General features: G+C 41.5%; 2 protein-coding genes and 1 long non-coding RNA gene across 4 annotated transcripts in view; 2 read left to right on the plus strand and 1 right to left on the minus strand.

Moving 5' to 3' along the window:
- Positions 1–2,010: 2,010 nt before the first annotated feature.
- Positions 2,011–6,030, plus strand: morn4 (MORN repeat containing 4). 2 transcript variants are annotated; one of them, XM_019864576.1, is made up of 5 exons: positions 2,011–2,138; positions 3,114–3,194; positions 5,026–5,140; positions 5,227–5,336; positions 5,399–6,030. In XM_019864576.1, exons 2-5 carry the CDS (start codon positions 3,128–3,130, stop codon positions 5,545–5,547), a joined length of 441 nt encoding a protein of 146 aa, XP_019720135.1. In that variant the 5' UTR covers positions 2,011–2,138; positions 3,114–3,127; the 3' UTR covers positions 5,548–6,030. The 2 variants fall into 2 exon arrangements, with proteins under 2 accessions (XP_019720135.1, XP_019720136.1); XM_019864577.1 differs by having other exon boundaries at positions 2,093–2,138; positions 3,118–3,194.
- Positions 6,031–7,019: 989 nt separating this feature from the next.
- LOC109512671 (uncharacterized) lies at positions 7,020–9,247 on the minus strand. The gene is made up of 2 exons (XR_002167573.1): positions 8,900–9,247; positions 7,020–7,584 (listed from the first exon to the last, which is right to left on the minus strand). It is a non-coding gene; the product is annotated as an uncharacterized LOC109512671 (long non-coding RNA).
- Positions 9,248–10,138: 891 nt separating this feature from the next.
- Positions 10,139–13,529, plus strand: part of LOC109512674 (lactosylceramide alpha-2,3-sialyltransferase-like) — a 6,266-nt gene continuing 2,875 nt past the window's right edge. Inside the window, exons 1-7 of the mRNA XM_019864575.1 lie at positions 10,139–10,246; positions 10,867–11,017; positions 11,222–11,342; positions 11,574–11,914; positions 12,148–12,334; positions 12,416–12,556; positions 13,109–13,261. Coding sequence (XP_019720134.1) covers positions 10,878–11,017; positions 11,222–11,342; positions 11,574–11,914; positions 12,148–12,334; positions 12,416–12,556; positions 13,109–13,261 — 1,083 coding nt within the window. The 5' untranslated portion in view covers positions 10,139–10,246; positions 10,867–10,877. The remainder of the gene's footprint in view (positions 10,247–10,866; positions 11,018–11,221; positions 11,343–11,573; positions 11,915–12,147; positions 12,335–12,415; positions 12,557–13,108; positions 13,262–13,529) is intronic.

Consider the following 13,529-nt stretch of genomic DNA (forward strand, 5'->3'; position numbering starts at 1 on the left):
CAGTAGCACCATGATGACCAACAATAAAATATCCTCGCTGTGAAGACCCAAGAGTTCATCAAATAGGAGACAAAGGGTTTATTCCTTAGAAAATATATTAAATATTATTGTTAGCTCCTGTATCATTAAAATATATTTCACATCAATGTTAAATAATAATGGTACATACATAAATATTTGAAAACATTTCTGGAGCGCTGATGTTCGCAAGGCCAGGCCGTGGGCACTTAAACGTTAATTTCAGTCACAAGTAGATGGCGTTACGACATGAAATGTCAGCCTCTTTGGATGGTTGAAAAAGGGGGATTAGCCTTCGGAATTCTTATTCCACGAACACAGTCTTAATTAGGAAAGGTGGATGTTGTCGGTCTCTCGGTAATGAGCTTCCGTTAGTATTTCAGATCGGTACACGTGGGCCCAGGCCTTCCCTCGTCCGCGACAGTCATTTGTCATTGAGAAGGTAATTTCTACGTAAAACAAGCAGACACACAGCCAAATAAAGGAAAAACAAACAAAATAAAAACAACACACACACACACACCTACATCGCTTGGCGATTAGTGAAATAAAAACAATATGGGACAATGCCATTGCGGTCTGTGGAACCAGAAAGTATTATGTACAGCACTGTTTAATTTTTAATTTATTTGACTACATGTCAGTGATGTGGCACCCGTGTGTGACGTAGTGCCGGTAAGTCTGTTCTTCGACAATGTTTGGCTGTCACGACGACTCGAATGGGCTTTGGCTGGCCTGAAATACTAACCAAAGCTCACAGGCGGACGGTTCTGCTGTGTACCATTTTCAAAGTAGCACAGTATGGTACATGTTGACCTATATATTACACATATTTTACTTTTTGTATTTGTTAGGAAAACAACTCTTTGCCTTTTTTTAAAGCTATTTTTAAAATATTCAAATTGGAGATATCTCTAATAGGGCAGTGACTATCTAATATGTATGATGTGTACTACACTTCTATTTGTGGGGCAGTGACCTAATTTGTAACCAGGACAACTATTCAAACTATTTGTTTCTTCCAACAACAAACTGCCACAGAATCCTATATAATTATGTATTGTTGATAGCTGAGAAGTCATAATAGTCATAATGGAGCCACTTGGAAGATTTATCACTGCCTTATCATCTTTACGCAGACTCATTACACAACCATAATAAAGCGTGACTTAATCACAAGCAAGCTGCTCTCTGGAATAATTGCTCCCCACAGATGAATATGATGTGAAACAGACATAGACAGCAGATGTGTTTGAATGCTCCAACGTGCTCATTCAAGAGATGCAACAGTGAGGGGTTTACGCTTAAAATTAAGTGAATTAAATAAATATAATGGTTGTACAGTTACCGGCTTGTGCATTTTATGCAATAGACGTTTCGATAGCACTCCTATATAGCAGCTTGAGCGTGGATTTGACCCACAGCCTCTGACCTGTGACTAGTTCACCATGCCGCCTTCTCAAAAATCAAATCAAATGATAGATGACGTCCTACTAGACAGAACTGGTATATGTGCTTTCAAAATCCCCAAATCTTTGGCAACACACCAGGTATATGCCTATTACTAGCATTTGTGGACGTGCTGTTTTATGGTGACAATAAAATCCAGACTTTATTCAAAGTGTTCCAATCTTTACACATGCCATACATAATAAATGTAGCCTGAAGGATATTAAAGTGCACCCTGCATTGCCGCTGTAATGAAGCACCGCTTGTCCAATCAGAGGGACTTTTTTTTTCAATGAGCAAATACACTCAGGCAATGAAAAAGTAAGGAGGAGGGCTGCTCGCCATGGTGCTGTTGTAGTGATGCCTTCAATGTCTGTCGGAGTTTTGTGAGCCCAAGTAGGGAAGGGGCTACAAGCCCTATAGTACGAGTGTGTCGTAACATCACTTTATCGGAAATTTTAGGTTTTCTGAAGATATAATACATTGGAATATATATAAATATCGACGCGTGGTATTCGAAATGTTTATTTAATGTTTCTAAATAGAATTTTCACTTTACGAGAGACACACGAAGGTAGCATACGGTCCTCAGCCAGTTATCATATTTTTTTACGCCCCTCGGCTGCTCCACGTCGCCTACATGCTTCAGAGACAACAAACGTAGCGTACAGGTAAATAAATAAGCATTCATAAGATTTAATCTGCTCGCTTTTGAATGCACAAATGTGCCGTTAGATGTGACAATTGACTCGATGACAGAAGCGACATAATGAACACCAATTTGCCTGAACGCTCAATCTAAACACATAGAACGACATTTACTGTTTTTCTTTTTTCCTTTAATAACAATCATAACCGACAGCGTTTTATTCGATAGTTTTATAATCGCGAGCGTGTGCGTAAAATGACACCTGGCTGCCATTCTGTAACACTTGTTTTCAGCAGCATTTGTTGTTCGAGTCACATTCTCTCATTTCTGTCATTAAAAAAAAAAACATTTTTAAAAATAAATTCTGTGGGGCATTACAACATTATACATCAAATATTTTACCATGTGGTTATATATAGTAAGGCAATTGATGGCATTCAAGTGCACCTTATAAGGTCAACACAGTGGAAACCCTCCATTTCTATTGTAAATTTTACTAAAATTATCATTTTTATGTGATTTAACTTTACATTTAATGAAGTTTAATTACAAATATATTCTGCTTATTTGCACCTGACATGGTTTCAATGAAAAAGGTCATGACAACATTTTTAATTTGTGTGCATGCATGGTAGCATCTTAACATTAAGACATGAAACATTTTCCCATATGGTAATGTACACTGATGCTGGTTCCAACAATATTGATCACATTATTGGCCACCATTGGGCCAACCTCAATGTATCGAGTAAATTTCTCTAAAATTAGCAGTTAATATGGTTTACCTGACAAATCAATCTTTTTAACAGTATAATGATATGGTGTTCTCATGTATCCATCCAACTTTGTGACATACATGACTAAAAGACGCAAAGAGACAGTTCTTCTTTTCTCCGGTGAGACTGCGATAATCCCGTTAGGGCGATTTATTTCTGCGGCAGTGGCCATCAAGTGTGAGGTCAAAGGTAAATCTCATGTGCATGGATGTGTTTGTCAGATAGAAGGGGCGACATGACTTTGACCAGAGGCTCCTTCACCTATGCCACTGGAGAGGAGTACCATGGCGAGTGGAAAGAAGGCAAGTGAATGTCCTTTAGTCTCATTTAAATGTTTATTTTCAATCTGACATGTTTCTTGACTTTGGGTGAGGAGCGCGTTACACCCTGGACTGATCGCCAGCCAATTGCAGAAAACGTGTAGACAAACAATCATTCATCAGTCATGTTCGTAACTAAGGACCATTTAGAATCTTCGATGAACCTAACATGCATGTTTTTGGGAATGGGGGATATAATTAGTAAAGTAAGAAAATGAGCTTCCCTCTCATCTGAAGATTATTGTCAAACTAAATACAAAATAATTGAATTGCATGTCGTGCATTTCAAACAACTGCATAGCCTCCGCTAGTTTAATGCACCAAAGGCAGGCTAACAATTAGCATCTAAGTGGAGCAAATATCTGAACACAAGTGGTGCAGCAACACATGCCGAGGGGGAAATAACAATGCTCACAGGCATGTATTTATTCTCTGAGAAAAACGACTAATGATCCTGCCACGCTCTGAAGCTGAGAAAAGCCTCCAATGCCGTATTTTCATGTCCGCCTTATACTACCTCCACAAGGCCAAGGCATGCACACCAGAATGACTAACATGATGTGTGACGAGAACTGTTTCATTCTTTTTAAACTGTATTTAATTATGTAATTACTGAATGCTATTGTATAGCTGTGCTTGACGTGTATACCACTTTTCTACGCGATCACATCAGTTTCTGGTTCTATGGCCATTACTGGTCTGTGGATTTTTGTACAAATTATATGGCTATTCTATAGTGTATCATTTTTTTTTAATGCTTTCCCATCAAATTCTCGCAAGAACACTGATTTAGAAGCTTTTGGGGAGATCCCGTAATGTTAGCTGACATGAAGACTCAAGCTGTTTTTGTGAAATCATCATGATGAACAGATCTATCTTCGACTTTAGAATTCTTGGGCAGGCTGTTGTTGGGCAACCAAAGTTACTGACTTGCCACAAGTGTGCTGCTCTCACAGGACCTACTTTGGTACTCATCACAATTGCATCTTGGGAGCACATTTAACTCTTATAGTCCATTGGAAAACCTATTTGGGTACATTAGTGTAAATTCTACCTTAGAGCAGACATGAAATCCTCGTGAAGCTGTTTTGGACACTGTGGAGTAGCACGGGAAAGCAAGAGCATTCCTCGTGCGATTCCTAAAGCAGAAATCCCTGCTAAATATCAGATGGATTAGAGTACAGTTAATTCTCGTCACATAGAAGGCAGATGGGACTCCTAATTCACTGCTAAACCTTTAGCTGACAGTGGGGAGGTGCAGGGTGAAGTTTACAATATTTCACGTGACAGACAGTAGCAACACTGATCGGAAAAGCCTTCATTTGGGAGGGGAGGGGGTGGGGGGCTCACTCTTCTGTATGAATGGATGCCTTTACATATTATGGGAAATTGACTTTCATCGAGTGTGTAATTCAAGAGCTAAATAAATGTTCACTTATCTTCTTATAAAATTGCGTGTGTTAAAAACTGTGAGGCTCAATGACATAACTTCCTCCATACTGGAGTGTCTACATCCATGACATCACCACCTGGGCAAAAAAACTGCCTTGAAGCACCGTTATGTCAAAGCCAAAGGGTAAGCAGAGCTGCAGAGTCAGCACAGATCAGGATATGCTCACACTATAGCCAGCATAAGCTTCTGATAATATTGTTTTGATAATGTTTGGGTGAATTATTCATTCGTCTGGGAGGGTAGTTGTGCTGTAAAATTATGTCTATAAATCTTTATCAATGAGGTATTTTGATGAAAGCACGTCCCGAATTTTAAGACGCATGGAAACTATTTGAAATGATCCTTCTGTTGATTTTCCAGGTCGGAGGCATGGCGTCGGCCAGCTCAAGTTCCAGGATGGAACGCGTTTCTCGGGACAGTTTGAGGATGGTCTCTTCCACGGCGCCGGAGTCCTACTCTTTACGGATGGATCCAGGTGCGCAGGCAAGAAGGAGGTGCTTTGTCCTCACTCAGACTACCAGTGATTTCGTAATCGTGAATTGTGTTTTGTCGCTCTGGCAGGTACGAGGGGGAGTTTGCGCATGGAAAGTTTCAGGGCCTGGGCATCTTCAGTCGTTTCGACGGCATGAAGTTCGAGGGAGAATTCAAAGACGGACGCGTGGAGGGATACGGTAAGTCCAGCACTACGCTAAAGCATTGTGCTCGGATGTTACGAGGCTCTGTCTGCCTTCAGGACTGTTGACGTTCCCGCATGGTACACATGGCATTCCACGGAACGAGGGCTTGTTCCAAAACCACAAACTCCAAAGGCGAGAAAAGTGTCCCGCTGTGGTGCAGAGGGCGCAGGCGTCGGCCACCAACGCTCGCAGTATCGCTCTTTGACTCTCACTAACTTTGACATCCATGTCATGGTCTTTGCTTGTTCGAGGAGTGCCTCAGGGAGGAATACTCCTCCCCCTCATGCTCCTTGTCCTCGTGACTTCTTTGAAACAATGGATTTATGAAACACATCAAACCAAGCCTTTAACATCAAGTTTTTTTCTACTGGAAACACTCATTAACAGTGTCTTAGCAGGCTAATAGTGAGCAAACCAACATCAAAATGCTAAGAAAGAGAATACATAAGGCTTATTTCACACATTTTACCTACGACACCTGCAATATGAAGGACTATTTTGACCACGTTAAAACAAACTGCCCGGATGATAAAATGAGAGGTATGCAAGTACAAAGTTCGAATGTTACTTAAATATAAGTTGAAATTTTACAATAGTAAGAAAACATAATTTATGAGAATGAAGTCGTCATTTTATGAGAATTAGCCTTTAGTTTTATATGAATAAAGATACTTTTTTTTTAAAGAGACTAAAGTTCAATGCATAAAAAAACGTTTCATTTTTTCATTATTTAATGCATAATATTTTAAGGTCATAACACTACAAGGAAGACACTCATTTACATTCAAGTCAAATGTGGGATACATCCAAGGATGCTCTGGGACACATCATCATCATTATTTACTGCATAATATTTTAAGGTCATAACACGACAAGGAAGACACTCTACATTCAAGTCAAATGTGGGGATACATCCAAGGATGCTCTGGGACACATCATCAGTGATGTGCCTGAGATCATCGGGGGTTTGGGGTCTTTCAAAATCATACCTGCTCTCTCAGGTGACCCAGCCAGGGTCGATCAGACTCCGGCTTGTGTCCCATGAGCATTGACCCACATCGCTTCTCCTGATCCAGAGCCATGTAGACGCTCGCTCTGCTGTCTCCATAGTGGCCTTGATTGATCTAAATTAGGCGTGTGAATTTTTGGGCAGGCTGTTGATTGAGGATGACATGACATAATGATAAAGTCGTAATGTTATGAGAATAATGTAACTTTATTCTGATCATATGAGACGTTGTACATGACAAAAGTTCTGTATTGTAGCTGAAAAAAGATCAAAAGTAATTTTATCGGGAAACATTGCCATTTCACCAGAAAAAAAATCATAAGATCTTCAAAATCTTACATTCAGGGGGGGAAAAAAAATAAGGGAATTTTAATGAAAAGAATTTTGATCATTATTATTATTAATTTTTTTAGGATAAATTATATTTCACAATTTTACATCAAAAATTCCTAAATAATGCGGAAACAAACGTGATACCTAATTTGGTTGCTATATTATGAGCATTAACCTCTGTTAAGATGAGGAAAGGATCTTGTTAAGGGACTATTTGACCTTTTATTAAAACTCAGACTTTCATTCTCAGAATAAACCCACTTTTGGTTTTCTCTTATAATTTCTTTCCAGCATGGCCCTGAATACTCCCGAGACTGCAGTAAAAGACAATTGGACTCACTTGCTCATTTATTAGCTCTGCCTACCTTCAAATGATGCTCTACAATACAATAGCGCACTGCAATAAAGAGTTTCTTCTTTTCATTATTACCAAGGGATTGTTGTACATCAATACAGAATGTAAATTGATGATTTTTTTTTTTTTAAATACACATGCAGAAAATAATACCCTAACCCTGTGGTCTACCTGATGGAATGGGGTGTTGTTTACATTGCGTAGGTTTATTATGTCTCAAATGAACTGTCAAACAAGCTTAGGTACAGTGCACTTAAAAAAAAAAACAACAATAACAAAAAATCCGCAGTAACACGTTTCCATTTTGTCCCAGGAATGCATTTTCTTCATTTCACTTTTGCCTTAAAGACGTTTTTCGGATCCCACAAGCTCATGTCATCATCCTCGCCTCCTCCCCTGCATCACTGACATCATCAACGCACGTGTGTGTGAGCGTGCGTGTCACACTAATGGATTTGTGGTGCGTATTTAAAGGCTGCCTTCACTTTGACAGACACATTGCTAAGCTGCGACTGCGGAGATCCGAGTGGCACTCTCTCAGCTCTCTGTGGAAAAGACCGCAGAGAGGATTTCATTGTATGTTGTTCACAATAGATGCCAGATATCTTCAAACTTGATGTTTTGAAAAAAAAGCCTTTATTCCGGGACCTAAACTGAGGCAGCTGAAAGAATTTATGTACAGTTTGTGTGTGTGTGTGTGTGTGTGTTTTGGTGAGGTGCACAGTGATTGTATTGACTTGGACCTACTGTACTGTACTGTATATCAGATGCATTGAGACGTGATGCACACAGGCCACAGCACAACTAGTGTGTGATGACAAATAGGCCTTAAAAAGTGTTGAGAAATCTTTTGCCTGCTTCCAACCAAAGAGACAATCCCGTGATACAATAATGGAAGTGTGAATCATAAAACTGGTGCGATCCAAATGAGTTTTTTTTTGGGGGGGGGGGGGGGGGTTCCCCTCCAATCGTACAAGCACACACAAAAATGTCAAATCATTGCAGACACAAATGAGATTAAATCTGTAGGTGACATCAGATTCTAGCTGTAAATGTTCTCCAAGTATCCTGTATATTATTGCTTGTATTCATGATAGCTATGATTTATAAGTGTAAGACAAAAAAAAAGTCAATATAAGCTCTTATGTTTGCTTGCTTTGAATTCTGCCTCTTAGTAGCATTAGAGTGCTGCGCAGTACAATTGTAAAATCGGGTTGGAAAAATGCCGAGTGATGCATCTTTCCAAAAGCGCACCGGGATCATTTAATATTCTCTCTGTATGTGAAATGTATGCTGTGTTTTTTTTTTCTTTTAATACTTTGTAATTTGACTTCATTATTTTCATTTCTAGTGCGTTACCAACAACAACAACAAGAAGCGTGTATGGTGCTTTAATAAAGGCGTGCCTCTCCAGACATTCACCGGCCAGGCAAATATCATCGCCATGGTTACACCTTACATTTTTATTGATTTATTTATTTATACGGAAACAATGTAATGCGACTTTGAGAGGAAAAAAATGTTGGACAGGAACACACGTGTCGTACAGGGGTGTTCAATAAAGTCTTGTCTTGAAAAGAAACGTGTGGTTTTGGCCGCTTGAAGCTTAAGTTGGGTTTTCTATGCATTCTCTACAAATGTCATAAAGAACTAATTGCAGTGCCAGTCTATTGACAGTATCAACAAAGGGAAAGTAGTTTTACTTGATTTTGGTTTATACAGTGGCTGTCAAAATTAGGATCGTTGAAATAAATTTCCACAACATCCCCAGCCTCCACCTGTGTCTACATGCACACAAAGACTCTATTTGACTCAATACGTTTCAGCATCTAAAGATAAAGCTTTCGTAGAGACGCTCACCACCAATTTTCTCTCATCAAATCTGTGAGATCCTCTCATTGAGTCCCAGTCGTCAGATAGCGCCTGCGGAGAGACACAAATGTGGCCATACATATTTGAGTTGATGGAGAAGAAATGAATGGGAAACTATGACTAAATATAGCATTGTGAGGATTGCGGTGACCATATGCGTTCCGCAGTGAATCACCCGTACTGCATGTCATATTTAATTGTAGGCATGCTCACTATAAGGAACATCAAATATCAGGCATACAGCAGCAGGATATGTAAGAGTTCATAATGATTATTAGGCAGTGGACTCATGACATGCATGGAAATAAACATATACCGAAATATACAGTAGGGTGACATTTCTGGCCTTGTTCAGATGAGATCGAGTTAAAAAAAAAATTCAACATTCTTTCATTCATCCATTTTCTGAACTGCTTGATCCTGACAAGGGTCGCGGGGGGGCGCTGGAGCCTATCCCGGCCGTCTTTGGTCAGTAGGCGAGGGACACCCTGAACCGGTTGCCAGCCAATCACAGGGCACACACAGACGAACAATCATCCGCGCTCACACTCACACCTAGGGACAATTTGGAGTGTTCAATCAGCCTGCCATGCATGTTTTTGGAATGTGGGAGGAAACTGGAGTACCCGGAGAAAACCCACATGTATTCACAAAAATGAAAAAAAAAAATTATTTATTGCTATCATTAATATTAAGTAGAATTAGTAGTAGTAGTAGTAGCAGTATGGTTGAACATGTAGCTGCCAGCTGGCTCACATTGACACTCATGTCCACAACATTAGGCATACAGGTACTTGTGATACAGCTTTTAAGACCTCATTTCTGAGCTGAATTAATTTAGAAATACATCTTTAATCCAGAGTGCGCAATTGCAGTGAATTAAACTGCTGTTTCTAATGTTTTCATTGACTCAGAAATGCCTCCCAGTCAGATATATTGCATGCATCACACCTACAAATGTACACGTATACTGTACCTTGCCATGGTCCTATGCTGAGTCTGTGAATGACGGAAGCTGGTCAATATTTTTTTAAATTATTATTTTTACAAGCATTATAAGTATTCTTTGCGTGTGTGTGTGTGTGTGTGTGTGTGTGTGTGTGTGTGTGTGTGTGTGTGTGTGTGTGTGTGTGTGGGGACAAACATAGGTGGTATCTGGATGACCAAATAAGACTTGGGCTGACACAATGTCCAAGCCTCTAGTCTAGTTAATGTATAACCAGTGTTGGTCAGAGGGCTGTGGTAGAAAGCGGCCGCAGCCATTTTAACCGCTCTGGACATGAAGCTTCAACCATTGAGGAGAGGCGTCAAGACCCTGACAGGAGTGTCCAACGGGTATTTCACTCATTTTCGTCACTTTTCACGACATTTTGCTTAGTTTTTTATTTTATTTTTTGCAGCAGCAGCTGCATTGTCTAAAAATCCCGCATGAGACATGACCTTATTTTGTGCGTCTCAATGATATTCTGAGCTAAGTTGTTTTTAGAGTCCTTGGAAGGAGTGCTGGAGAGTGCTCCCCCTTGGGGACTCGCTCATTCTGTTTATTTATGTGATCATGTGGGTAATGACAGGGAGACCCCAGGTCGGGTTGATTGGGAGGAACCTGAGTGGTGTTCTGTTCCTGGACTTCTGTGCTTGTCCAAAACAAACACCATGTTCAAACATAAGGGTGTCCATATTTGCACCAGGACACCCTAGGCCACATTTTGATGATTGATTTGTGGTTGTGTCATCGGATTTGCGGCCACATAAGGAGCCAGATGAATTGGCTCGGGCATCTTGTTAGGATGCCACCTGGACACCTTCCCAGCAAGGTGTTCCGGGCATATCCCGCTCGGATGAGGCCTTGAGGACAACCCAGTGAGAATGCTGATGATGATGACCCCAAAAAAGTACACTTCTGTCGTGCATTTCGGTTATGTTTCAAAAGTATTTGACTTGTGTGTGTGTTGGAGGTGTCATTACCATGGTGAGTCTCAATCGCTTGAGTGTAGAAGATCCCCAGGATGTTTCCCCACTGCTGCCCGAGGCCGCAGAGCCGAAAGTGACGACGCCTGTAGAGCACGAGCGAGAAGCAATGCCGCGCAAAGACTTTTTCATCAGCAGGTATTATCGGAGAAATTTGCAGTGCAGTGTTGAACCCAAAACTTATATATAAACACAATGTGACTTTCATACCTAATTAGCGGCATTACCTTTGGCAAATTTAATTTAACTGTATTTGTGCTATTGTACGTAATGAGTTGTCAAGTGAGTGTGCATTTTTGTATCCAGCACATCAGAGGTTAATAATGTGGTGTTGTGACCCAGGACAGAGAATGCTGTCCTGAGTGTGCTGCTTCTGGCTGGATGCTACTCTGCTATTCTGATTCCAGCATATTTCCCCCTGCGTAAATTTGCTATTACCGACGATCAGTATTCCAAACGGGAGGTGTGTATCGACACACAGAGAGCCACGCACACACCTATACAAAGAGACATACGTACACATACGCACACACACCCACATGCAGAAACACAAAAGCATGCTTACACCCACACAAAGGCAACACATAAAGACACAGACTGACATATATGCATTGTGACGCACACACAAACACACACAGGGAGAGACAAACGCACTCATTCCTACTCTCTTCTTCCTCCTCCACTTCCTCCTCAGGAGGTGCTGAACCTTTCGGCCTGGCTGCTGTCAGGCCGGTGTCAACGTCGCTGGTGCGTGGAGCGCCTGAAGCAGCTGCCATGTTCCTCGGCTCTGACGGACATCCCGGTGTTCCTGCGGCGAGAAGGCAGCACCGCCTGTTGGGACGCGCCCCCTCCTCTGGGGCTCCATGGAAGCCAAGAGCATCTGACCCGGGCTCTGGCCTTTCTGCCTCAGGTCGGCCTGCCCGAGACCCTGCGGCGAGACGGTGGCTGCAGAAGATGCGTGGTGGTGGGCAGCGGAGGGGTCCTCCACGGGAGCCGTCTTGGATTGCATATAGATCAGTATGATGTCATCATCAGGTCTGTTGGCAACTAAAGCACACGCATAGGAAACAAGAATTTAATTTGGCCATTTACTTCTGTCAAAAAAATAAATCTTAAAGATTTGAACATTAATGTATTCATCTTCAAAGTTAAATACAACTGAGCTGTGTTTAGTGATTCTTTTGCACACCACTAGAGGGAGCCCACATCACACACTTTTCTTTTTGAAAGCTCAATTCTGCTCATGTCATTTGTTGTCATAATTTCAGGATGAATAACGCTCCAGTGCTTGGCTACGAGAGAGACGCCGGTTCTCGCACGACCATCCGCTTGATCTATCCAGAGGGAGCATCCGGCTCTGCCGACGAGTACAACAAGACCTCCATTGTTGCTCTTGTGGTTTTCAAGACTCTCGACCTGGACTGGCTCACCTCTGTCATCTCGAAACAACCTCTGGTGAGTCCGCACGAGCCGAAACAGTTACGTTCACTAAAAATGAAATCCTCACTCACAGCCTTCGCCTCACACGTCTCACAGGGCTTCTGGTCCAAGTTGTGGTTCTGGAAGGAGGTGGTGGATGATATTCCCTTGAGAGCAGAGAACTTCCGGATCCTCCATCCAGAGATTATTCGCAAGACTGGAGAAGTCCTTCAGAAATACTCACAAAAACAAGGACGTGTGAGTATATTTGACATTTCAGTCCAGCGGTGATCAAGCGTCAAAGCGTGATTAATGCGAAGGGCTACCAGTTCGATAAGTCATGATAGAACAAATCTGCTTCCAAATTTGGACATAGATGGTTTCTGGCCAACAGTGATGACATGCAAATGATCAGTTCTACAACAAGGAAATCATGTAGCAGTTTCAACATCTTCAAGGCTGGTTTGACTTTGTTTTAGTTTCACTCCATACTGGTTGAGTCAATGTATGAGAATGTTGAAATGTTACTTCAAACATCTCCTGCACAGTTGATAAAGCTTTTATTTTGGTGACCAATTTAATTCTCTGGACGTGATTTCATATTGAAAAAAATAACTGAAAACTTGTTTCGCGCGTCACAGAAAGGATGATTTTTATTTATTTTTTTCAATTTTGGAGGGTTTGCTGTCGTGTTTTTGAAACCGATGCGCATATCAGACCAGTTTGCATGCACAAAATCTGAGTAGATACATTTTGTATTCACTGAGCAGACGCGACAACGGGTCACAGTGAACATGTGTTGTGTTGAAGTCAATCGTGCCCACACTGGGGGCTGGCGCAGTGGTGATGGCTCTGCAGCTGTGTGACCACGTGAGCTTGGCAGGCTTCGGTTACAACATGCAGCACCCTCACGCTCCTCTTCACTACTATGAGACTGTACGCATGGCCGCAATGAAGGCTCAGGTAAGTCCGCCTCGCACCTTTGGATATTGCATGCAGTTAGTACCTCCACCAAGGACATTTTTTTTCTGCTACAATTTGGTAGGATCAGGTGAAAAGTACTCCCAGTAATTGAGTGATACAAAACATGGTGGCATTGGGGAGGGCATTTTTGGTGCTACAGAGGTTATTTTTTGGGGGCGGCGGGCTACTGTACTAGGATTACGCTAAAAGGTTCATCACGTTGACTACATTTTGGGAAAGGGTGCGAGAATGTCGAAGAAAGAAGCCA

This window comes from Hippocampus comes, unplaced genomic scaffold, assembly GCF_001891065.2.
Source record: "Hippocampus comes isolate QL1 unplaced genomic scaffold, H_comes_QL1_v1.1 scaffold108, whole genome shotgun sequence".
Taxonomy (NCBI): domain Eukaryota; kingdom Metazoa; phylum Chordata; class Actinopteri; order Syngnathiformes; family Syngnathidae; genus Hippocampus; species Hippocampus comes.